Source organism: Cavia porcellus, unplaced genomic scaffold (assembly GCF_034190915.1).
Source record: "Cavia porcellus strain 051 isolate PalLab524CR breed Dunkin Hartley unplaced genomic scaffold, mCavPor4.1 scaffold_22, whole genome shotgun sequence".
Taxonomy (NCBI): domain Eukaryota; kingdom Metazoa; phylum Chordata; class Mammalia; order Rodentia; family Caviidae; genus Cavia; species Cavia porcellus.
Window position 1 is genome coordinate 32,742,968 of NW_026947505.1, and position 25,564 is coordinate 32,768,531.

A 25,564-nucleotide genomic window follows, 5' to 3' on the forward strand; every position below is an offset into this window, starting at 1 on the left:
TCTTCAGATGTTCAGATTAATAATTGTAGCATGCAAAAGAAAGATGCATGTTAAGAGCTGTAGATGGTTCAGAATCCAGCATAAAATATACTTCTTTCTGCACACACCTTCCATTCCGTACCAGAATAAAAACCCTTTAGAAACTTTTCTTAGCTAACTGCCAGTTTATCTGTTGGCATAAGTGCAAAGGGGTAGGATGTGAACCTGTAATTTGTAAAGCTTTTTAGCTACTTCAATTGGTGACAGAACAAAAAAGGAAAAATTCTCAAGTATACACAGCAGTCTTATCTCCAATTTTTAGAAAACTAGAATAAAATGGGAAAGTACCATTTTTATTTATCCTAATTGAATTTTAAATATCCTTTTAACATAAAAAGGTATATATGTAACACAGCTATATAACTTTTAAAATTTTAAAGAGGATAAAACAAACCAATCAAACCAGTGTAAGAGATACAGGACTTCAAAACACTACAACAATAGTTATAATGTCTCTTGATAGCTTCAAAATAGCTGCAGATAACTTTGGATATAGTAAAAATCAAACAGAACAGAATAGAAACAATAAAAACAAAACAATGAATGTAATAAAGGATTTCAAATCCAAAGTTGCTACCATAATATTTCTTGTTATCTTTGATACAGCTGCTCCTGCGTAGGATTTGACATAATCAAAACAAAAGAAAAGAAAACCCAATCCAACAAAACAATGGAAATGATACAGGACTTCTAAAACAAAACCATAGGGAATCAACAATGACTGCCCTCAGAAGAAGCTCCCCCTAGATGTCACACTGTGTACCACTGTCCTCTGAACCTATGATCAGACCGCTGGCCCTAGACCTGCACTGTTAGTGAAACAAAGCTCCACAGGGGTCCAATTGCATTTCACCTCTGTAGCCATCATCGAAGCCTGTGTTTCTCCCAATAAGCCGATCCCTTACTGTGCAGGGTAGGAGGACATGAAAGAGGCTGAGGTCTCTCTTGCAGTCCTGCAGAGGCTGGTGCATGGCACTGGTTCTCAGTCTGGATTTATATCCTGTGGAGCCTTCTCTCTACCCTTAGTCTGGGAATGGCAGTGACTCACAGTGGGAAACTGGGGTCTATTCCAGTCTGGCAGTGGCCTGTGCATGGCACTGTTCCCAGGCTGGGCTTGCTTCCTGGTGTGGCCTTCCTCTGTCTATCCCTGATCCACAAATGACTATACAACCTTTTTTCAACTGGACAAGAAGTGTTAAAATCTGTGACTGTATAGGGTAAAACAGGATTGTTCAAGAAAAGAAAATGGTTCCAATAAGTGCTAATCTGACAGAAGTCCTGTTCCCATAAATTCAAAAAGGTTTTGTGATTTTTTTAATCCCTCTTGATTAAAAAAAAATTAGGTTTTTGTAATTTGCACTCAAAATTTTTGCCTCACCTTCCATAGACTGTAATATGTTCAGCCTACATGCTTGGATATATTTGTGTCTTTTAAAAATGAATGTTTATATATGATGTATATTTTTTATTGAATAAAATGGTACTGGGATTTAGATATTAATCTGTGTCTAAGATTGTTTTTAATTTAACCCAGTGTTTTTATGATCTATATCCATACTGCTATTTGTAAATTTTGTTCATTGCTTCTGCTACGTGGTATTCCAAGGTATTTACATTTCCCTAGATTGGCTTATATTCTTGATTTCTCAAACAGCTCTAAAATCAACACTCCCATCTTTCGTGGGTCCTTGTGCAGCTTTCTCTGTAGTATTTTCATAATTGTGAGATTGCTGATTATAAGTGTTATTCATTCATAATATCCTTAAGTGTTGCCAGAGTGCTCTACAAAATGGCCTGACCAGTTTTTGCCTACAAATTAATTGTGAGTAGTCTTTTTCTTTCCAAATTCTTGCCAGTGCTTAGTATTATTGAATCTGCTGATTTGTTTTAATCTGCAAGTGTAAAAGATTCTTTTTCTATTGTTTGTACTTGTTAATATTTGAGTTTTCTCTTTTGTAAGTTGCACTTTATGTTCTTTGCTTATTTTTGGGTACTTTATTAGTGTAAGGAATTACTATGATAGAGTTAGTGATATTGAATCATCCTTACTGTCCTTTTTAAATTTATTTTTATTAATCTATTTATTTTGTCTTTTTGAGACAGGGTCTTGCTATGTAGTTCAGGCTGGCCTTGGGCTCACTTTGTAGCCCAGGCTGATTTTGAATTTGCAAATGATTCTCCTGCCTCAGCCTCCCAAGTGCTGGGATTATAGGAGTGTACCACCTTGCTCAGCTAGGGTAAACCCTTCATATGTATCTATCCTGGGTGTGTGTGTGTGTGTGTGTGTGTGTGTGTGTATGCATTTTAAGTTAGCTGGTAAAACAGATTTTGTATTCTAACTTTCAAAATGGAGCCAATCCCAGCCTCTTAAAAAAAGAGTTGATGGGGAGGTGCATGTTTGGTGGATATAGCTCAATGACAGAGCACTTAGCATACCTGAAGCCTTGGATTCAGTCTGTAACAGTTAAAAGAATGAGAGTTGGTCAGCTTTTCCTTTGTTTTCTGAATCAACATTTATGTAATTGGAAGTATTTCTATTTGGAAGTAAGGTTAAAAACATACCTTTCTTATGATGAATGTATCTAAAATGTATTAATAAAACCTTACTGATTTAAAAAAAATCTTCTGGAGGTTTTTAAAGGGGTTTCAAAAACTTTCTGGAGCTTTTAAAAGGGGAAAGTCTTTCATTAAAATTTCATATTTTTAGACTATAAGAAGAAAGAAACATTTCATTTTCTTTGATCTCAAATCTGTTTAGTTCCCCCCCTCCCTTTTTTGGGAGGAGTACTGGGGCTCAAACTTATGACCTTGTGCTTGCCAGTCAGACACCTGTGCCACTAAGCAAAATAAATCTCTGCCTCCCTTTTTTTTTGTTTAGTACTGGTAATTGAACCCAGGACCTTCACACTGAGCTACACTCTCAGTTTCTCCTACCTCCTTCCCTCCCTCCTCTTCCCTTCCTTTTCTCTCCTTCTCTCTCTCTCTCTCTCTCTCTCTCTCTCTCTCTCTCTCTCTCTCGTTTCTTTTGAGACAGGTTCTGTCTGATCCACTGTTGCTCAGACTGGGCTTGAATTTGCCATCATCCTCCCTCAGCCTTTCAGAGTGTAGGGATTACAGACATGTACCACTATATTGGATTAGTTTGTTTCTCTTCACTTTGCATTTTGATAACACAGTGTTATCAGAGATTTTTCAGTTTTTTAAAGAACTGAGCTTTGGTTTTATATATCTTTTCCAGTATTTTTTTTCTTTTTCTTTTAGTTTCTTTTAAAATTAAATTTAGCCTGTGTTATGGTTTGTGCTGGATGTCTCCCCAAAGCCTTGTGCAGTCATAGACTGGGCTTCTAGAGTTTATAATTGATGCTTGTTCCAATGCTGGGATTGTGGATGTGAGTGTTATACCTACCCTAGGGTGGGTGGTCTACATACAATATAAAGGACAGAAAGAGTCTTTTCTGCATGCTCCTCTGTTTTTCTTTTGTTACTTTTGCTGTCTTCTTCTACCATGAACTGTTGCCCTCGATCATGTACCCTTTTGCCTGGGAGCCAACTGATAATGGACTGAAACCTCCACAAACTGTGAGCTAAGTAAACCTTTTCTTCTTTAATATTGGACATCAGGTATTTTGTCTCAGCAGTAAGAGAAAAGTAACTAACACAGCCTGTTAGTTTTTTCTTTCGGTTATCTTATGTTTACTATTTCTCCAGCTTTCTTTGTTGATGACTTGCTCACCTATGGTGACTCTTTGTTAGGGAAAGGGTATGGTGAGTTGTTGCTGCTGTGTTCAGCTCCTCCCTATTATTTTGATGTTGTATACTTGCCATGTTTTTTTTTTTCTAAGAATCATCTTCTCAGTGTTCAATGTCATCATCTGGCCAAAGGTTACTAAAGGGGGCACAAGAAACCACCTCAAAAGCTGCCCCATTGGCCACTGCTATTATCAGCTTCTCACTTTAGCCAGTCCTAGTTTAGCCCCAAAGGACATTTCTGTCTCCATCTTAGAGTAGGCCTACACTGCTGGTTTTCTGTTCTGCATTGATCAGGGGCCTAACAGTGATTGTTTTAGGATAGTGAAAGTCAGAAAGGAAGCCAGGTGTTGAACATGGTACGTGATCCCAGCAATCTGGGAGGCTGAGGGAGGATGATCACAAATTTGATCCCAGCCTACACAATTTAGTGAGATTCTGTTTTTAAATAAAAATAAAATATAAAATGTGGCTGGGAATGTAGCTTTGTGTAAAGGCCTTGGTTTTAATACTCTATGGAGGGGTTGGGGGAGGGTTAAGGGTAGCAAGAGGAAAGATCAGAAAAGACATAGCTACATAGTTAGAAAATTCTTAATTCTAATAGTGGGGAGACTCTTTCCCCCTGGGTTGCTGGGTACACCCCCATATACTGGGACCCAGTTGCCATCTGTCATTTGTTGGTTTTTCAGAATGTAATGTTTGGTTATAGGGTAATCAACCTTCTTTTAATCACCTGTGACTCTTCTAGGACTGTTTTTCACAAGGCTTGCTGTCTAGCCTTGTGCTCAAAAATTCAGCCTGATACTGAGATGAAAGATGTAATACATAACACATGGCAGATATCAATCAAACCTACCTGGACAAAGGATCAATAGCTGTAACTTTACTTAGGAACAAGAACTATCAAGATTGGATAGAAGAGAGGACTGAGGTGGTTTGTGTGATTTTTGCCTCCCTGATTATCTGCTGAGGTTGTGACATCCCCTTCCCCTCATCGCCCTCCTACTTGGTTAAAGCAGTGCTGGTATTTAGCTCCTCCGCCCCCCAGCATTTTTCTAACAGTCTTGTTTCCTGTCATCCTCTAATTTGGGACTGTTTCTGTGCTGTTAGAATATGATTATCTTTTCCTAACACATAGTGAATCTGGTTGGTCTACTGTCAGCAGCATTGCCTCTGCTCACCAGCTAAACATTTACTTAGAATTGAGAAATTTTCTTTTTTTTTTTACTGGGGATTGAACTCATGACCACATGCAGCGCCAAGAAGGTGCTTATGCCACTGAGCTAAATCCTCAGCTCTTCAAGAAATGTTCTTGAGCTGTTTTCCCCTAGTTCTTACACAAGAATAGAGAATGTATATACACAAAACGTAAGAACCACTGTCTTTGTCAGATTTGTTTCTTCACTTGATTTTACCAGTGGAAGTAGGGGGTGAGGAGAAAGTGTCAAGAAACACAGTTTTGGAAAACACCTCTGAGTAGATTAAGCTAGGTTAATGAGTCCCCATGTAGAAGCTGTCTTTTAATCTACAGGGTACGTCTGATTGGATATCCTACTGATACACAGCAGTAAGAAACATCATGTCCTTCATACTTCTGTTTCTTCTTAGCTTTTATATGAATTTTCATTTCTTTTTAAAAATTGTTTCTCATTCTGCCTTTGTGATTTTAGTTCCCCAGTCTTGCTACTTTATCTGTCTCCGTCTGTCTGTCTGTGTCTGTCTGTCTATCTGTCTATAGGGTCTTTGTAGTTAGACTGACTTTGAACTCACTGTGTTGCCAGCTGGCCTCCAACTCACTGTGATCCTTCTGTCTCAGCCTCCTGAGTGCTGGAATTACAGGTATATGCCATCACACCTGGCGTGGCTCAAAATTTTAATGATTTTAAATGTCTTTTCTACACAGTGAGTGCATAAGTAACTGGCAGAATGTTTCCGATTTTCTGTCTTTAAATTCTCATAGTCACAACCCTCCCTAATCCAAATTGTTCCCTGGAAAGCACACAAATACTCCCAACTTTGAACTTCATTGTGATCTTTACAGTTAATAAATAATAGCAGTTACTATCAATATTAACAAAGCTGACCTTTCTCAAGTGCCTATTTCTAATGCTTTGTATCCATACCCATATATCCATATCCTAGTAAATGCATAAGATTAGATTATCCTATATAGAAAGTTTTGAGGAGATGCATTTAGCATTTATTGACAACCCACCTTTTTCCAGGTAGCATGCCAGATACCATAGTCATTTATTCTTAGCAGTGCAACTCTTAGAAGTAGCTGCTATTCCACTTTTACAGATTTAAAAACTCAGTCTTAGAAAAGAGTTAAGCAACTTGAACAAGGTGGCTGAATTACAGTTTGAACCAAGATTTTCTAATTTCAAAACACACACAGGCAGGTGTGATTATGCATGCCCATAATCCTAGTACTTAGGGGACTGAGACAAGAGGACATGAGTTCTAGGCCAGCCTGAGCTACATAGTGAGTTCAAGGCCAACCTAAACTACATGACTAGACCCTGTCTCAAAAAACAACAAAAAACTACCACCACCACCAGAACATCAAAAAACTCCCACATATGGTTTCTTGTAATTCATACTGCCTCCAAAAACTGACATTCAGCATGGGTTCTGCAGGTGTTTAGTAACTGCTGTGCACTGAGGGTAGACCTACACTTTTCAGATACAAATCCTACTCTCAAGAACTTTATCTTTGAGTAAGAGTTACAGTACTGTGGGCAAATATCATGAAATGGGAGTTCTAGTAATGTCAGAGGACATTAGAAGAGGGTTGAACTGAGAAATCCAGGGAGTAGACAGTGGAGATACTTGCCTTCTGTGCAAGGCGTTGACACAGGTTTAAAATGTAGGTAATAAGAATGCTCTCCAAGGAGTGGAAATAGCAGGAACAAACGTATATAGTTGGAAAGTGCCATGTGTGTGATGGTGAAATTCTAGGGGAGGGGTGTAGATAGTATACTTTTTAAAAACTCTTTGTGGTATTTGTTTTTAAGAGACATGAGATATTAAATGTTTCTTTTTTTTTTTTTTTCAGCTTATAACTGAGCATGAGTCTTCTTATGATTAGTGAGAATGTAAAACTGGCTCGAGAATATGCATTGCTGGGAAACTATGACTCTGCAATGGTCTATTATCAGGGAGTTCTTGACCAAATGAACAAGTATCTGTACTCAGTTAAAGATACATATCTCCAGCAGAAATGGCAGCAGGTAAGCACATTGGCTGTTGTGTGTTTCAGAGACTTAAGTTCTCAGAAGAGGAAGTTTCTTGCAGTTGTCAGCTCTGTACGCAGGTACATATTGGAAGTACATGATTTATTACGTGGATTTGTACATATTATTTGAAACTTTGTTAGTATTAATACTCTTTTATCTTCATCAGTACTACAATCTCTGTAATTCTAGTTATTATAATCTAATAAATTTCTTGATTTTTTTTTTTTTTTTTTAATCAGTACCAGGGATTGAACTCGCGACTGCCTGCTTGCAAGGCAGGAGCTTATGCCGCTGAGCTAAATCCCCAGCCCCATAATCTAATAAATTTTTAAAACTTTTTTTAATTCTTAAAAAAATACTTCTATCTAATTTTAATTTTTATCTAAAATTGACCTTACTAGGCTATTGTCAAATCTCAGGTGAATCTTGCTGGCGCTGTATTCCCTTTCAAACTTTACAAAGCAGTTGAATCCCACTTGAAGAACTTTAGCCATTGAAGACCAACAGAAAATTTCAGTTAATATCCAGTTAATATTCAGTTAATATTCAGAAAATATCCAGTTAAGGATAGCATTTATTGTAAGGTTCAGCCATCACAAGAGAAAAGAAGTGTTAAAGAGATTAATGGTCTTTCTGAGCTGATCTTCCATGTGGAATATTATTTTCATAACTCCTTTTCTAATCTTACACTATATTTGTCTTTAATTATTTGAGAGAACTATCTCGTCTCTCTGTTTGGTTTGCGACAGGGTCTCGCTATGTAGTACAGCCTGGTCTTGAACTCACTGTGTAGCTCATGCTGGCCTTGAACTTCAGGTGCTTCTCCTGCCTCAGCCTCCTGAGCGCTGGGTGTCTCTTTGAACTTAACCTCTTTTCCTGAGTCTCCCCTATATATCCTTTACATTACCAGAAAGGTTTATCACTGAAACCATTTTTAAAAGACATTTTGTTGTTAGGGCAGAGACTTAATTGCTCAAAAAGTTAAGATTTGTATAAGGAGACTTTATAGTAAAATATGTGCATAATAAAATTTACCAATATGACTATTGTTAAGTGTATAGCTCAGTGGTATTAAAGGCATTCACAGTGCTCTACAACTATCACTATGCATAGTGATGTTTTTAAATTGAATCAGAACTGCTTTTCAGAAGTACTGTGTTTGGATATGGATTAAGATATTTACACTTTGAATCCCTGTTTCTACAACTAGAATTTGTGGTTCAGGGCTGAGGGTTTAGCTCAGTGGCACAAGCACCTGCTCAGTTGAACAAGTGAGCGTGAGGTCTTGAGTTCAATCCCTGGTACCAAAAACAAAAAAATACAAAAGAGAAATTATGGTCCATTAGTTATGAAATGCATAAATTTTGAGCATGGTTTTAAAAGTTAATTAAATGTAAAAACCACCAAAGGGCACCTTGCAAAACTTTTATTTTTAATAAAATAATTTTAAAAAACATTAAATTTACAGTTAACTTTTCAATTATATGATTTAAATGACTATATCAGTACTTTAACCATAATGTTCAGTTCATTTAGTCAGAATTAATTTTGCAGCAAAGAATTAACAAACCATTATTTAAAATTTTGACAGAAGATCTGGGTGTGGTTATAGGATATATGATATCAAAATTGGGTGTTTCTCTAACATCTCAAATAAATGGCCCTAGTTTAATTTTGGCAGTGATTTGTTATAGAAATTTAAAGAGCTATGTTCTTTATTCTTGAAATCAGGTTTGGCAGGAAATAAATGTGGAAGCTAAACATGTTAAGGATATCATGAAAACACTAGAGAGCTTTAAACTAGACAGCACTCCCTTGAAAGCTGCACAGCAAGAGCTTCCTGCTTCTGAAGAAGTCTGGTCCTTGCCTGTACCTGTTGAACGAAGGTAAGTAGAATACCTGGGAGGTGGCCTAGGAGGAAACAAGTGCTCGGTGACTGAGAGACAGAAATGAGGGGGACGTTTTTACTGAAATGTCCTTTTGTATTGAATAGTTTATCAGGTGACTGTGATCTATTTCAGGAGTTAAAATTTAAGTGGAAATAAGCCAGAAATACTTCAGTGAGTGATTTAAAGGTAGCAGACACAGTGTTGTCTTATGGAAGGAGAATGGGGCTGGCAGTTGAAATATTGGGCTGTACCTGTACCATTATCTGTAGCTTTGGGAAAATAATACAACCTTCTAGGCCTCAGACTTTTCTTATATAAAGTGCAGGAGTTACATTAACAGTGGTTCTCAAGCATTCACAGAATAGTGTTTTTAGGGGTACTGCTAAAGTTGAAAAATATTTTTTTAACTCATGGGAAAAAAACGATAAAATGTTCTCGGTTTTAGGGCTGTCTGTAGCATTTTTCCACTATACTCTCACTACCAAGTGTCAGAAATGTACATTTAATTAAATTGCTATTTGTTAAAGTTTTCTTAGTAACTAATTACGCTTAGTTTTATTACATATCTTTTACTTAATAAGTGCATGGTTAGATTTTGGGTATCTATTTCACTCATTTAGTAGATTTCATAATTTATATTATGGAGTTAAACAGTCTGTGTTGTGGGTTTCTGGGAAAAACACTTCTGATGTCCAAGTTCTTTGTTTCTTCCTGGTTCTGTGCATCAGGCTGTGACTCATATATATTTCAGTTTGAACATGTCATTGTAACTGTTTTGGATTGTATTTTGTAATATATGAATATTGCATACCATAATATTCTGATCATTATTTTGGGCTACCTGTGTAATTTCATTTATTTCTCATAATTTTCCAAATTAGTCATATTTCCCCTATATTTCAGAAAAAAAAATAATCCAGAGGTACAATGAAGTTAGAAAGCTTTCCTCAGTATTATGCAGCTAATAACTGATAGAACTTGTATTTGAGCCCAGATTTATTGCATTTTATCATAATGATTCAAAGCTGGCATTGCTGGGCATGGTAGTGCATGTCCATAATCCCAGAACTCTGGAGGCTGAGGCACGAGGATTATTGCAAATTCAAGATCAGCCCAGACTACAACGTGAACTCAGGACCAGCCTGAACTACATAATGAGATCCTGTCTCAAAAAAGACAAAAGTAGGGGGCTGAGGATTTAGCTCAGCGGCGTAAGCACCTGCCTTGTAAGCAGGCGATCATGAGTTCAGTCCCCGGTATCAATAAAAAAAAAAAAAAAAGACAAAAGTAAATAAATAAGTAAAATGTAATAAAGCTGGCACTCTATCATAGCCATCCTTCTCAAACTAGAATACAAAATAGTCTCCTGGGAGCAGTAATTAAATATATACTTGCAAAGAATTGCTTTTTTTTTTTTTAATTTGAGACAGTGGCTTGCTGTATAGTCCATTATTACCCATTTGAAGCCTAGGGTGGCCTCAAAGTCATGGTGATCCTCCTGCCACAGCCTCCTGAGTACTAGGGTTACAGATGTTGTCATTACCTCTGGCTGTTCTCTTGTTTTGTTCAGATCTCTCCTGAAGTTTTACCTGAGAAAGGCTGTCTTCCACATTCATCCCTTGCTGCAGGTTTTTTTTTTACTTTATACTTTTTTTTTTTTTGGTACTGGGGATAGAATTCAGAACCTTGCACTTGCCAAGCAGGCACTTGTGCTGCTGAGCTAAACCTCTGGCTCCCTGTTGCTACAGCTTGAAACTACACCTTCATGTTATTTATTTATTTGCATTCATAGGATGTTTCCCTTACATCTTTTTTTTCCCCATACATCTTTTTAACATGTATAATCTACAAATATCTCCCTGTTTTCTACATTTTATCAGTGTGTTTTGTTCAGTATTAGACTAGTCTTTCTAAAACTGGAACCATTTTAGTAGATTTTTTTGGGAATTGAACCCAGAGCTTCGCACTGAGCTACATCCCTAGGCCTTGTATTTTTTTTTTTTCTTTTGTCTTTTTCCTTTTTATCAGTACCAGGGATCAAACTCACGACTGCCTGCTTGCACGGCAGGCGCTTATGCTGCTGAGCTAAACCTCCAGCCCGAGGCCTGTATTTTTATTTTTTTGTTTTGAGACAGGGTCTCCCTAAATTGCCCAGGCAGATTTTGAATTTATGATGCACCTGCCTCAACCTCCTAGAGTGCTGGGCTTACAGGTATGCTGTACCATTTCCCGCTGATTCTTACTGGCAGTTGGCTGAATGTACTGAGAGAATTTTAGAATTAGTGTTAAAATGGCTCAGGTCTTTTATTTACTGAATCACTTCTATCTGTTTAGTACCATCTCAGTGCTTACCATTATGTGCCAGGTTTGGGTTTCCATATCTTTTGCACTGATTTGTCTCATTTTTTGTGTGTGTTTTTCTTCTTTGATTTTCTTGTCTGCAGTTGTACCCTGTTGTCTAGTTCAACACCTCTGTTTCCAGGTGCAGCTTATTTTCTGTCTTCATGAGGCCATCCTGTTGCTATAGCACTAAATCTGTTTTATACCGTCTGGTTGACTTGCCTCAACTTACATACTTCCTGTTTTTTTAATAGTCTCTGAGGTATCTGGGAATACTTTCCTTTTCTTCCTTTTTGCTTCTTTTTAATGGCCTCAAAGAAGTCTAGGCATTTAATGAGACCCTAGCAAATATTTGAGAGCTCTGAACCCTACAACAGAAATTAAGAGATAGTGTGAATAAATACAGAACACCATGCATGAGCTCTTGTGACTGTCCTCAAGTAGTGTGTAGATCGAATTTTTAATGGGAAAATAATTAACTTTATTAATTAAAACATGGAGCTAGATACAATAGCTCATACCTATTATTACAACCACTTGAAAGCCTGAGGCAAAAGGTTTGCACATTTGAGGCCCGCCTGGGCAACATGGTAAGATCCTATCCTCCCTCCCCCAAATCCCTACCACTACTAAAAAAGGCAAAGACAATTATAATCTAAATTAAGTGGCATCAAATTGTGTATATATCAGCAGGTAAACATAAATTCTGGTTCTTTTGATAAAACGTTTTTTGATACTGCTGTTTATTTTCAAGTTCTGGCAATTGGACTAATTTTTCATTCATCTTTGATATACAGTAATGTTCTTTCTGCATAGAGGTGGCCATTACTTTCCCTTCATTATTTCTCTGATATAGTTGTACTTCAGTTCTTTCAGCAAATCACCACAGCAACTTTTGTCAGATTTAAATTTTAGACGTTAGATTTCAACTTAGCCCTGAATTTTGTTCAGTCCTGTCTTGTGTTTAGTAGTTTTGGCTTCAGTTTCTTTAGTTTATTTACTGTAACTTACACACTATGTGTGTTCATATTTGGGATAACTCTGGGATTTTTTTTTTTTTTTTTGGTGCTGGGGGTGGAACTTAAGACCTTGCACTTGCCAGGCAGGTGTTTATGCCGCTGAGCTAAATCCCAGCTAACTGTGGGATTTGATGTTTTAATAATTTTGTCTTTGATTAGACCCTCACCTGGACCTAGAAAACGCCAGTCTCCTCAGTACAGTGATCCCAAACCACATAGTCACCGCCCAAGTACAGCTATCAGAGTTCACCGGCCATCTGCACAGAATCTTCACAATGACAGGGGGAAAGCTGTTCGCCATCGTGAAAAGAAAGAACAGAATAAAGGAAGAGAGGAAAAGGTAAATGTTAATGATTTTCACAAATGAAAAGTTACAGTATTTATTAACCATAAAAATGAATACAGCAAAAAGAAAAGAAAAAAACAAAACACTATATAATTTCAGTAGTTTTTCTTTCTTGTTTCTTTTTGGCAGTGCTAGGGTTTGAACCCAGCGCCTAGCACGTGCTAGGCAAGCACTACAGCACTGAGTTCTATCCCCAGATCAAATTACTTCAGTAAGTTTTAATCATTAGTTTGCCAGACCTTTCATAAACCTTAAGTGTACTACTTCTGGGCTGGAATTTTTCCCACTCGTCTTTCAACAGATATTCTTGGCTGTTATTTGTTTTTTTTTTTTTTTTTTTTTTTTTGGCTGTTATTTGTAAGTTTATAGTCTGATATCATTTCAAACTCAGGAAGAATATATTATATATATTTTATAAGTAAAGCATAAAAAGGAATTTTTCACTTAGTTTTCCCAATTATTAGTATTTTGCCCTTTTTTTTTTAATTGCTTCTTTTTGTATATTTTTCTGTGAACCATCTGAAAGTTGTAGATAATGCCTCTTTACCCTTCAGCACTTGATATTTCCCAAATAATAAGTATTGTTTTACATAAATGCAGTACAGTTAATCAGAAGCAGCAAATTTTACATTGCTGCCTACAGTGCTGTCATCTAATCCAAAGGTCTATAAAACTGCCAGTTATTACAGTAAGATCATTTTGGCTCACCCCTTTATTCACCTTGAGTCTGGATCCCCAGAATCTCACATTATAGTTTTTTTTTTAAATTTTATTTAAGGAGAAAAGAAAAAAAAAGCAGAGAAAGGGTACAAGTTATACAGATTTGCAGAAAAAAAATGAACAGTAGGAAATCACTAGTTAATGGATTACATACTGTCATCTTAGAAATAATTGTTCAAGTCACAAAATTAAAGCTTGTAAAGTGGACATTCCATCAATGATACTGCAAACAGTTCTGTTCAATGATCCAATAAAACTCTGTGATATCATATTCTATCTTATACACTTAAATATACATGCAGTTATATAGTTTAGAGCACTTTCTTTTCCTTTTATTTATAGTTTTGAGGTACAGTTGACTGTGTAGTTCTGGCTGGCCTTCAACTCATTATGTAACCAGGCTGGACTCAGATTGGCTGTGACCCGTCTGCCTCAGTCTCTCTAGTGCTAGGGTTATGCAGTGATGGTGAACCTTTGTCTGTGATAGACAGCCCACTGTGGCACACATGCTGTAGGTTCACCACCACTGGTTTAGAGGCCTGTGCCACCACACTTGGCAGTTAAGTTTCTGTTAGTGTGAACATTTCCTCAGCCTTGTCATTTTTAGTCTGGTATTTTTGAAGAAGATAGATCAGTTATTTTGTAGAATTTTCCTCCATTTGGGTTTGTCTGATGATTAGATTACGGTTATACATTTTTGGCAGGAAGACCAATGGCATGCTGTTCTGTTCTCACTGTATCATAAGGAAGCACAGGGTGTCTGTCTTGTCACTGGTGATTAAATTAGGTCACTTGGTTAATGTGTCTGCCATCTCTTTTCTTTATAAACCTGTTTTATCTTCGTAATAATTTGTGGGGAGATATTTTAAGATTTCTGATCAGTATATTACCTGCTTGTTTTAGCCTCTATCTGATGCAGTTATTCCTCTGCCAATTGCAAAATGCCATTATTGCTTCTATGTTAATTAATTGGCATTCTGTTGTGAGGAAAAACTGTCTTTTTTCCCTTTGTTTAATTAGATCAGTATGGACTCATGGATTACTTTCTACAGTGTTATATCTGTCACTTTCATCCTTTCGATGCTTAAAATTGTCCAAGATATGAGACATGGTATTGCAGAACTTGTCCTGAACCAAAAGGAAGATGCTCTGCACCAAGGAATTGGCAAATAACAATTTATTATACCAACGGGCTGGTGGGAACCAGTTCCAAATCACCAGCAGTCATCAGCTTTTGGCTTAGTTTATGTAGGTTTACAAGCAGTAAGTACAAAAGCTTGAGAACGTGATTAATTTTCATTGGGTTGGGTTATTCATTGTGTATTGCTGGGTTGAAAGTCCTTGAAATATGTTGGAAAAACAATATATTTTTAGGTGGGAAACTACAGACATTGTAGCTGGACATGGTCAGGTTGACCTGGGTCAGGCTATGAAAAGCAGCTGGACACAGTCTGTTAAGGCTGACTGGGTTTAGCAGTCTAGCTACGTGGTGAGCAGGATGAACAGATCTTGACCCAGTATTTATCAGGCTGTTAGTTAGTTGTAAAATTTCAAAATTTCTGTCACAGTGGGAAACACCTGCTGCCAGATCCTCTGTCTTTTTGACATTTACAGTCTTTTTGACATTCTCTGAGCACCTTCTCATTTTCTGGCACAGTAGGATGTCCCAAGCTTATCTTGTGTTTCTCCTGTTGTGTTCCTTAATTTCTTATTCTGCAGGGAGTCTTGGGGCCTATTAGTGGCAAATAGTATTGAGAAGGGAACATTTTGATGCCATTAACTAGTATTTGAAGGCTTATTGACTAGTAGGGAGTAGATGAGGATTTATGAACTTAATTTCTATCTCCTCTATTTCTACCTCCTGTCTACTCCCACTGCTCTGCCCAGGGCTGTGTAAGATAGTAAAGCAGAGAGCTACTCATATGGCTTATTATGCCGGAGAACCCCTTTCATACCCCTGGACATGTCAGAAATGAAGTCTAACCAAATATAAATTCCCTAGTGCCACGCCTATGCACTCCTGTCCAAAATGTCAAATCAGCCTTTCTACTTCAAGTTCTTTCTCCTGCTTTTCATTGTAACTTTTACACAACAAAGTGATCTAGTAACCAACAGAATCTTACCTTCTTTGTTGATAAAGATGTTAATCTGGGTTATCTTTTTTGTTTTTTGTTTTTGAGACAGGGTCTTGCTCTGTATTTCAGGCTGGCCTTGAATTTATTATGTGGCCAAGCCTGGTCTCTACCTCATGGCTTTGCTGGGATTACACGTGTGCATCACCACACCTGATTTTTTTTTTTTTTTTTTTTTTTTTTTTTTTGTCTTTTTGAGACAGGGTTTCACGCTATGCAGTTGAAACTGGCCTTGGAACTCACTTTGTAGCCCAGGCTGGCCTTGAACTTCCAGCAATCCTCCTACCTCAGCCTCCAGAGTTCTGGGATTACAGGCTTACATCACCACACTCGGTTCCACTTGGCTTAATTTGACTCTGATTTTGTGTCACCTGCCTTGTTTTCACCTCATCCCACTTTGGATATCACTAGCTCTTGCAAATCTCGGTATTAGTGCCTTTAAATTCCTTTTCCCAGGTAGTCCTACAGTACATCCCTGAACTTGCAGCAGTGGTAGTTCTTTTTTTTTTTTTTTTCTGTTTTTGTTCCTGAAAAAGAAAGGAGATGAGAAAAGAGGTTACTGAACCTAGTGTTGTAGATTATTAATCAGTACCACAATTGTCCTGAAGTGCCATTTAGACCTTGCTCATAAAATTTATGACGGACCTGTGGTTGCTCTGTTCATAGCTTTGCTTTTAGATCCTGAAAAGTGATGTTTACAACATGAGTTTCTGCTAATCAATAGATCATCATCAAAGAGAAATTAATACAATGTGGTTTTTAAGGTGGGAAAATACAAAACTTTTGAAAGTATGGATGTTAGATTCAGCTAGACCTGTGTTTAAGTATCAGCTCTACTACTTCTGTGTTACCTTCAGTTATGTTTTCTTAATCTTACTTCCTCTGATATAAAATTGATACTTTAATGTGTGCTGGTCCTCAGACCTAGGGACTTGTGCATCCTGAGTATATGCTGTCCCTCTGAGCCACACTCCAGCCAAATATATAAAATTATAATAGCACTTGTCTCTTGAGAATTTTTGTGAGGACAAATGAGATATAATTTTTGCAATACATAGAAGTACTCAGTAAAATCACAGTTATTATTTCTCCAAACAGTCCAGGTAACTAAAAGTATTGTACTTTTTGTTGGGTTAAACACTTTTGCTAGTGTGGTGATTTAAAAAAAAATTAATGAGATAGTTTAGGAATTAATGAATACATTTAAAAAGATTTTTTAAGTTATCCAGATACTAAAGTAGAAATATTAGATTAAAAGTAGAGTAAAAATAATTCTCCATAGAGGGAAGATCACAAAAAAAAAAAAAAAAAAGAAACAGTGAAGATATTTTAGCCTTTAGTTTCAAATATGTAGCTGTTTCACTACTCTTTACTTTTATGTTATTTCAAGACCAGTAGGAGACGAATGCATTAAAAATAAATCAGCAGCAATTTGAGGAAGTTTTTATCTATCTTTGTTGAGTGTAGACATTGCTCTACTGATTGAGTTGTGTATCCTTGCTGGTTTTCTGTGTTTTGTCAATTGTTGAGAAAAGAGTTATTCACATCCCCAATTGTAGCTGTGGATTTGCCTATAACTCCTTTGAGTTCTGTCAAATTTTTTGTTTTGTTTTGTTTCTTTGTTTTTTTGAGACAGGGTCTTACCATGTATCTCAGGCTGGTCTTGAACTCCAGGCATTCATTCTTCTTACCTTAGCCTCTTGGGTGCTAGGATCAGAGGCACGTCCCACTACACGGTATCAGTGTAGTCTATCAGTTTTTTTATTTTTTATTTTTTATTTTTATTTTTGGTACCAGAGATCAAACTCACAACCTCATATCTGCCAGGCAAGCGCTTATGCCACTGAGCTAAATCTCCTGCTTTTATTGGTATTTTTGCTCATATATTTTGTAGTTCTTTCATTAGAATTACTTGGTCTTTTTTGTAAGATGACCTTTTTATCATTATAAAATGTCCCTTTTTGTTTCAGTTAATTTTCTTTGCCTCGAAGTTTGTCATTAAAAATACACATTTATTTCTCCTTTATCATTTTCATCATATATTTTTTCTTTTTCTCTGCTTTTAACTTGTCTATATATTAGAACAAGTTTTTGATGACAGCATGTTTTTAGATTGTATTTTAAAATCCAATCTGCCAATGTCTGTCTTTTATTGGTGTGTTTAGACACCAATAAACGTTCATTAGACACCAATAGTGTTCATTAATAATATAATTATGTTAGGACTTCAGTATGTGTGCTATTTTATTTTATGTTTGAATGTTCTATCTTCTTTTTATATTTTCTTTTTCTAGACTTCTTGGGGGTTACTTGAACATACTTTAAAATTCTATTTTGATTTACTTGTAGTATTTTTGTTTGATTGCTTTCTTCAGACAGATTCTTGTTCTGCAGTTCAGGCTGGCCTTAAACTTACTATGTAGCTTTGGCTACCCTCAAACTCACAGCAGGCCTGTTTCTGCTTCCTGAGTACCATTCTGGCTCTGTAATTTTTTTTTTTTTTTTGTCTTTTTCCTTTTTATCAGTACCGGGGATCGAACTCACGACTGCCTGCTTGCAAGGCAGACGCTTATGCCGATAAGCTAAATCCCCAGCCCCAATATTTTTGAGTGTATAGCATTTTTAGTAATTTCTCTGGGTACTGTGTGTGTGTGCATGTTTATGATTTTTTAAATTTCCTCATTTCTGAAGGGTGTTTTTGTTGGGTCTATGATTCTGAGTTTTCTGTGGGTACCTGAAAACTGTTTTTGTTGAGTACATGTTCTTCTGGCTATGTTGGTTTCTGAATACAAGTCTCTTTTCATTAGAATTGTGTTTCTATATAGGCAAGGTGTTAATTTTCTCTCATTGCTTTCTTTTTTCAGAAGTTTAATTGTACTGTGTATTTTGGCATGGATTTCTTTGGAGTCATCCATTTGTTTTTGAGGCTTTGTGGGGGTTTTGTTGTTATTTGTTTGCTTACTTTTAATATGTTCATAGTTGCTTACTGAAGCACTAAATACAAAAAGAAAGAAAGAAAGAAAAAGAGAACTCACACCATGTCTTCAATTCCCCAGCTGTCTGCTGTTCTCTCTGAATCTTTTGGAGTCTTGTATTTGTTTTGTGTATAATGCCCAGGAGGTCTGGTTCTCCTTAGTGGAAGGAATAATGAAAAGTATACTTGTTCCACTTTCTAGAAGTGAAAGCCCAGCTGTTATATTTAACTTTTAATTTTGGCAGTGGATATCAGGTTTATAATTGTGCCAGCTTTTAAAACACCAGTAGCCAGGTGTGGTGGTGCATATTTACAGCACTACGGGAGTACTTTCACTTTAGGACAAATTGTGCAATAAATGTATCCTTAATAAAGGAACATGAACTTATTCAGCTAGTGGAACTCTCTGAAAGCTGTCAGATTCTACACATCCCTTTGGCTAAGGTGTTGTAACTCTGTTTTTCCTTTCAGTGTAGCTAAAAAATGTTTGCCAGCACTGTGTTCGGTGGGAGAAAACTAGAAAGTGCCTTCTTTTTGTATCTTTCTTGCCTCACATGATATGTTCCTGCAGTTGTCTTCTTTTTTGTGCCTGGTAGCAGCTGTCACAAAACAGATACTTATTAAATATTTGTGAATGAATTGCAACTTCATAAATGCTTCCAAGACAATACCTTCCTTGAGCCTTTTTTTTTTCTTCTTTTTTTGGTGTTACTAAAGATTGAACCCAGGGCCTTCAGAGTGAGCCACATTGCCAGACCCTTTGCCAGAGACACAAAATACAATCTTTCAATTGATCAAAAACTTTTTTTTTTTTTTAGAACAAATCACCTGCTGTAGTAACAGAACCAGAGACACATAAATTTGATAGCACTGGATATGACAAGGACTTAGTAGATGCTTTGGAAAGAGATATAATTTCTCAGAATCCCAATGTTCGATGGTAAGTGATGTCATAGCTAGGTAATTGGTTGCTAATAATGCTTTTCGGAACAGTAAAGCAAACGCATGTACTAAAGATCTCTAGGAGCAGAACTAGAGTTACACTACACAAACTGGACACATAATGAAAAACTTAATTTTGGCTCAAGCTATACTTTTTTTTTTGGTCTGAGATTTTTAAATAATAAGTTACATATTAAATGGGAGTAAGATCATAGAAATTTCACCTTTTTGTGATATGTAATGGTGAAAAAACGCTGACTTTTTCTGCATGTATCTTATCTATAATACCTGATGGATCTTTTCATATTACTTAGAGCAGTGGTTCTCAGCTTTATTAATATTACACCTGGCCTGGATATGGTGCCACACACCTGTAAAGCCAGCACTAGGGATGCTGGGGCAGGAGTATTGCTGTGAATTCAGGGCCAGCTAGAGCTACAAAGAGTGAGTTCCAGGCCAGTCTTAAACTGCACAGTAAGACTGTCTTTACAAAGATACAAAAATAAAAATTACAGCTTATCAAAGATCTGTAATCTAGCACACTGAATTATAAAAGCTCTCTTTCCCACAAAGTTAGGCATATTCTGTTTCATGTTTTTTGTTAAAACATTAGTGATCATAAGATATATTTTTGGCTGACAAACATTTTTCGTATTTGATATTTACAGAGTGAAAAGACATTTTTGTAGTAAAGTTTTTATGTATACTAATAGTAGTGGGGGGAAGACTTCATAGTGGTTTCTGTAATATTCCGATATTGTCATTTCCTACTGGGATTGGAGGCAAAACAACAGTATTAAAACTTGTCTCTGCTTTTATGCCTTTTTATTCTTTTTTCTCCCCCTCCTAGTGATGAGGATGGATAGAATCCAGGGAGTGCAGAGCTACATTCTCAGTTTTTTTTTTTTTTTGTCTTTTAAATTTTTTTTTTTAATCAGTACCAGGGATCAAACTCATAACCGCACACTTACAAGGCAATAGCTTATGCCGCTAAGCTAAATCCCCAGCCTTTGTTTTTTTTTTTTTTTTTTTTTTCTTTTTGAGACAAGGTCTTGCAGTTCAAGCTTTGGTCTCAAGCTCACTTTGTAGTCCAGGTTGGTCTCGAACTTGTAATAATCCTCCTGCTTCAGCCTCACAAGTACTGGCATTACACACCGGTGTGTGCCACCATGCCTGGCTTGCCAGTCTTTTCTTAAAAGTTTTATTTTGAGATAAGGTCTCAGTAAGTTTCCCAGCCTGGCCTTGAGCTTGTTATTCTACTTCAGCTTCCTGTGCATTGTTATTTTTTTAAAAAATGGCTTGTAAGAATTATGGAATAAACATCATAAAACCAAGAATTTAAAATGAGATGATGTGTTTATGGTAGTTTGAATATTCCTAATCTGAAAGTCAAAAATATGAAATGTTCAGAATTCAGAGGTGGCACATGCCTGTAATCCAAGCGTCAGGAAGCTTGAGGCTCCTCAGTTTAGGAGGATCACTGAGATTGAGGCCATCTTAGACTACATAGTGAGTTCAAGGCCTGCATAATGAGATCCTCTCTCAAAAAGTATTTGGAGCATTTCAGATTTCAGAATTTTGGGCTAGGGATGTAAAATCTGTGCAGATACCCCAAAACCTGAAACTCTTCATTTTCAAGCATGTTGTACAAGAGGTACTCAGACCTTTACTTAAGAGATCTATAGGCTTTTGTTCTCATGAACCAAGCTGAAAATAATTACTGCTAAGAATTGAAGACAGTGATTGTGTTCCTTATGTTGACTGGTTGGGATGGTAAGTCCACACAGAGTATTCATTGGTTAATGCTCAGAGAGAAGCTTAACATTCTGTCAGCAATACAATATTGCACTGCCAGTGGTTTTCAAGAGTTAAGTGGATAATGCAAGGGGTTGTGATTAAGTATCTTGTCTTTCAGGGATGATATTGCTGATTTAGTAGAAGCTAAAAAGTTGCTTAAAGAAGCTGTGGTATTACCAATGTGGATGCCAGAATTCTTTAAGGGTATTAGAAGACCATGGAAAGTAAGTTCACTGTAATAGCATCGTCAAAGTAAATGGCAGTACAGTCCTATAGAGAGCCACCATGTACCTATATTGGGCAAAGTGGAGGTAGAAATTGGAACGAGGAAAAACTTAAATTAAAAGGTGTATGTAGTGAGCCTGTAATCCCAGCAGGAGGATTTCAAGTTTGAGCCCAACCTGGGCAATTTAGGGACTTTAGGACCCGCCCCTCCCCCAAAAAATAAAGGGTGGGGGATATAACTGTAAAGTGAAGGCTCCAGGTATACCCCCTCAAAAAGTGAATGTTGTGTTACTTAAAATTTTGTTTGCAAAAGCTATTGGAAAATACCCAAAGAAGTAGGGATAGTGTTCAGAAATAACAGATTTGGAATGAGCTTGTATTTGTGAAACTATTGCATTTCATTTACATGTTATTTAACTTATAACTTGTTTTGGGAATTATTCTTAGAAAATTGAGAAGTTGCTGGGGACTTAGCAGCATAAGCGCCTGCCTGGCAAGTTCCAGGTTGTGTTTGATCCCCACTGCAAAAAAAAAAAAAAGAAAGAAATTGAGAAGTCAGGAGTGGGAATGTGCACTTCTAAATCTTAGAAGGCCAAGAAGAAGAATCGTAAGTTCAAGGCTTGTCTGGTTTGCATAGTGAGTTCAAGGGCAGCTGGACTATGTAGCAAGACCCTGTGTCAAAAAACAAATGATGCTGGACATGGTAGCATAGGTCTGTAACCCCAGCATTTGGGAGGCAAAGGCAGGAGGATCACCAACAGTTTGAGGTCATCCTGGGGTATATAGTGAGTTTAACACTACATCCAAAACTGCATAGTGAGATCCTATCTCAAAGAACAACAAAAAACAAAACATGCCCAAAAGAATGAAAAAGTAATTGAGAGGTATCTGCTGCCTCATGAATATTTTTTAAAGTGATGGACTAATAGGTAAAGAAACGAACAGCAGTAACAAAACACCAAAAATTCCTGGATTTGAAAAATGTGTTAATGGGTAACTTTGTACTTACTATTTTAAAAGTTCCTTTAAATATTAAGTGATAAGGGAGATACAACACTTGCAGACATAATGTAAAAAGAAACTTAACTGAGTAAAAAGAGAAGTGGGAAATAAGTCTGGATACTACTAGTATCTGTGTAAGGATACAAGATTTACAAAGTATTTTTTTTTTTTTCATTTCTTGAGTTTTTAATCTTGTGGTTAACTTTCTTTGGTCATAGAAAAAAATACATTTGTGATAAAGTATCCTGTTTTTCTTTGTCCTTGGTTTGTCTTAAGTTGGTTAAAATTCGATATTTAGTAATGCCATTATTGTGAATTAGAACAGTGGCAAACCTGGCATTGTGACAGATGCCTATCAGTCCCAACTACTCCCAAACCTGAACAGAAGGGTCACTTGAGGTCAGCCTGGGCAACATAGTAAAACCTTGTCTCAAAAACGAAAGAACAGCAGATAAATGCTTATACTGTTATATTCCCAACAGGGAGTATTGATGGTCGGCCCACCTGGCACGGGAAAGACTCTCCTTGCTAAAGCAGTGGCTACAGAATGCAAGACAACGTTCTTCAATGTCTCTTCATCAACTCTGACTTCCAAATACAGAGGAGAGTCTGAGAAGCTTGTTCGTCTGCTGTTTGAAATGGTGAATGTTCGGGGTAGTGCTCTGATAGTAATTCTTTACTTGTGAAAGGGGAGTGAGTGAGTTGTAACTTTCTCCTTTTCTCAGAGTTTTATTCACATCCAGTTCATGAGCATGCTCACAGTATGGATCAGCATTACTTAAGCTTCTAAAGGAGTCTAAAATAACTGTTTTTTTTTTTTTTTAATGAATAGGTTTTTTTAAATGATGTGGTAAATGCAGTATTGTAACCCTCCTGAAAGACAAGAATACTAAATGCTTATGGAACTTAGATCACCTCCAGTGTATCAGCTGCATCAAATAATAGGAATTTAATGACCCAATCTTAAGTTTTTTGCTTTGTGTTAGTTTTTTTTTTTTTTATTCCATCCCCAGAATGTGAGTGTCTGTAAGAAAAATGTAATTTAACAAGTTCTGGTAGTGTTAGTGGTTGAATTCAACATCCTTTTATACTTAAGACCTGTTAAGCTTTACTGATTACTTACTTCAGTCTTGCCACTGTGAAATAGTGTAGTTATATATTTTAGCGCAGTTACATTGTTAGATAGCAACAATGCATGACTTTTTAATCATAGTGAATAGAACCTTAGTTGGTCATGCCAATGTGCCAGGTCCTCCTACTTAAGCTCAGAATAAAACAAGAAAACTGTAAGATTTGCAATTTTAGGTTTTCCATTTTATGAAAATTATTCTTCCAGTTGGAATTCCCATTTTTCTTCTCCTTACTCTTGGACAAATTGTAGGTCAGCAGACAAATTATAATAGATTATTAGTGGTTTATTACTAGTCCATAGCACAATAGGAACCTGATGGAGACTGTCTTAGACAATTTTTAGTGAATAATTTACCCATTGAGCAAAAAATAAAAGTGTATTTTCAGCGTTGTAGAATAATTTTTTTTTAAAGTAAGCTAAGTAGAGTGAATGGTTCAGTATGGAGTCTTAAAAATCAGGTGCTTTGAGTTCAAATCCCGCCTCAGTTAACATTCCTGACTGATGAACTGTGAGGAAATTCCTCTCCTTTTCAGATCTTTGGTTACTTAATCTAAGAGGAAATTAATTTACAGTGTACCCTTGTCATTTTAGGAGAGTGAAACAAGCTAATACATACAAATTAATGTAAAGCTTGATGCACAGCTCAATAAATATTAGTTATTGCTGTTTAAGAACTATCTGGTTTATTTTTTAATGTACAGTTGATTTCCTTTTTTCTTCTCTTCTGTCGTTTATGTCTCTCTGTCTTCGTCTCTCTACTGGGATCGAACCCATAGTGCTTTTAAATTCTTTATTTTGAGATAGTGTCTCACATATTGCCTAAGCAAGTGACTACAACTTTTTAGGGTTGTAAACAGTCCGCTGTGGCATGTGTGCTATAGGTTTGCTACCTTTTTTTTAAATTGTTTTTTTTTTTTTTTTTTTTTGTCTTTTTGACAAAGGGTTTTTCTGTGCAGTTCAGACTGGTCTTGAATTCACTTTGTGGCCCATGTTGGCCTCAAACTTGGAGCAGTTCTCCTGCCTCAGCCTCTCAAGTGCTGGAATTACAGGTGTGCACTACCACACTGAGCTAAAACCAATATTTTAAATAGTTCACTTAAATTTGGTGAAAATGTCTAGTGTTTTTCATATAGCATGGCAACAAATACACTAAAAAATATAACCATAATTTTTATATGGTCAAGAATTATTTTCGAGCCAGGGGTTTAGCTTAGCAGTGTAATTGCTGGTTTAGCTCAGCGGTGTAAGTGCCTGCTTGGCAAATGCAAAGTCATGAATTTGATCCCTAGTACAAAAAAAGAATTATTTTCAATAGAAACCCTAAACAAATTTAAGCAAAAAATAATAATAACTAATGATAAGGGAATTTTCCTAGCAGGAGCCATCAGTTCATTTCTTTTCTTTTTTTTTTTTTTTTTTTTTTATCGGTACCTGGGATTGAACTCACGACCACCTGCTTGCAAGTCCGGTGCTTATGCCGCGAGCCATCAGTTCAGATGCCCTTGGGAATCTTTCTGGCTTAACTATCTTAGCTTTGACTTTAGGCGATTCACGAAATGGCTAAGATAACTCTGAGAGTCTTTTTTTTTTTTTTTTGGTCTTTTTCCTTTTTATCGGTACCGGGAATCAAACTCACGACTGCCTGCTTGAAAGGCAGGTGCTTATGCCGCTGAGCTAAATCCCCAGCCTCAACTCTGAGAGTCTTAAATCTGACTTTTGTTGCCCAGAGAATTTACTGGAACAAGTTGCAGTTGTTCGGGTGAAAGTCCAGCAGTTGTTTGGCCTCTTCTGAGTCATATGCTCTTTACTGAGCCCATCATCTTTGTCCACAGAGCTGCATTAATCTGATTGAGTTGGCCATCCATGAAGCTCTGAGGAGAGTTGGCCTCTTTCAAAATAGTAGAGAGTAAATGTACAGTGGTTTTCAGGTGTGGTGGCACATGCCTATAATCCCAGCACTTAGGAGGCTGAGGCAGAAGGATCGCTGGGAGTTTAAGGCCAGCTTAAACTGCAAAACAAAA

General features: G+C 36.7%; 1 protein-coding gene across 5 annotated transcripts in view; it reads left to right on the plus strand.

Moving 5' to 3' along the window:
• Katna1 (katanin catalytic subunit A1) overlaps positions 1 to 25,564 on the plus strand; it is a 36,691-nt gene that overhangs the window by 5,541 nt on the left and 5,586 nt on the right. For 4 of the 5 annotated variants that reach the window (XM_013148835.3, XM_013148834.3, XM_063233017.1 and 1 more), the window contains 6 exons: positions 6,845 to 7,019; positions 8,757 to 8,911; positions 12,433 to 12,613; positions 19,264 to 19,385; positions 21,303 to 21,408; positions 22,894 to 23,052. In XM_013148835.3, coding sequence (XP_013004289.1) covers positions 6,858 to 7,019; positions 8,757 to 8,911; positions 12,433 to 12,613; positions 19,264 to 19,385; positions 21,303 to 21,408; positions 22,894 to 23,052 — 885 coding nt within the window. In that variant the 5' untranslated portion in view covers positions 6,845 to 6,857. Of the gene's footprint in view, positions 1 to 5,600; positions 5,626 to 6,844; positions 7,020 to 8,756; positions 8,912 to 12,432; positions 12,614 to 19,263; positions 19,386 to 21,302; positions 21,409 to 22,893; positions 23,053 to 25,564 lie in introns of those variants that run through there. The other variant, XM_063233018.1, reaches the window with a different exon arrangement.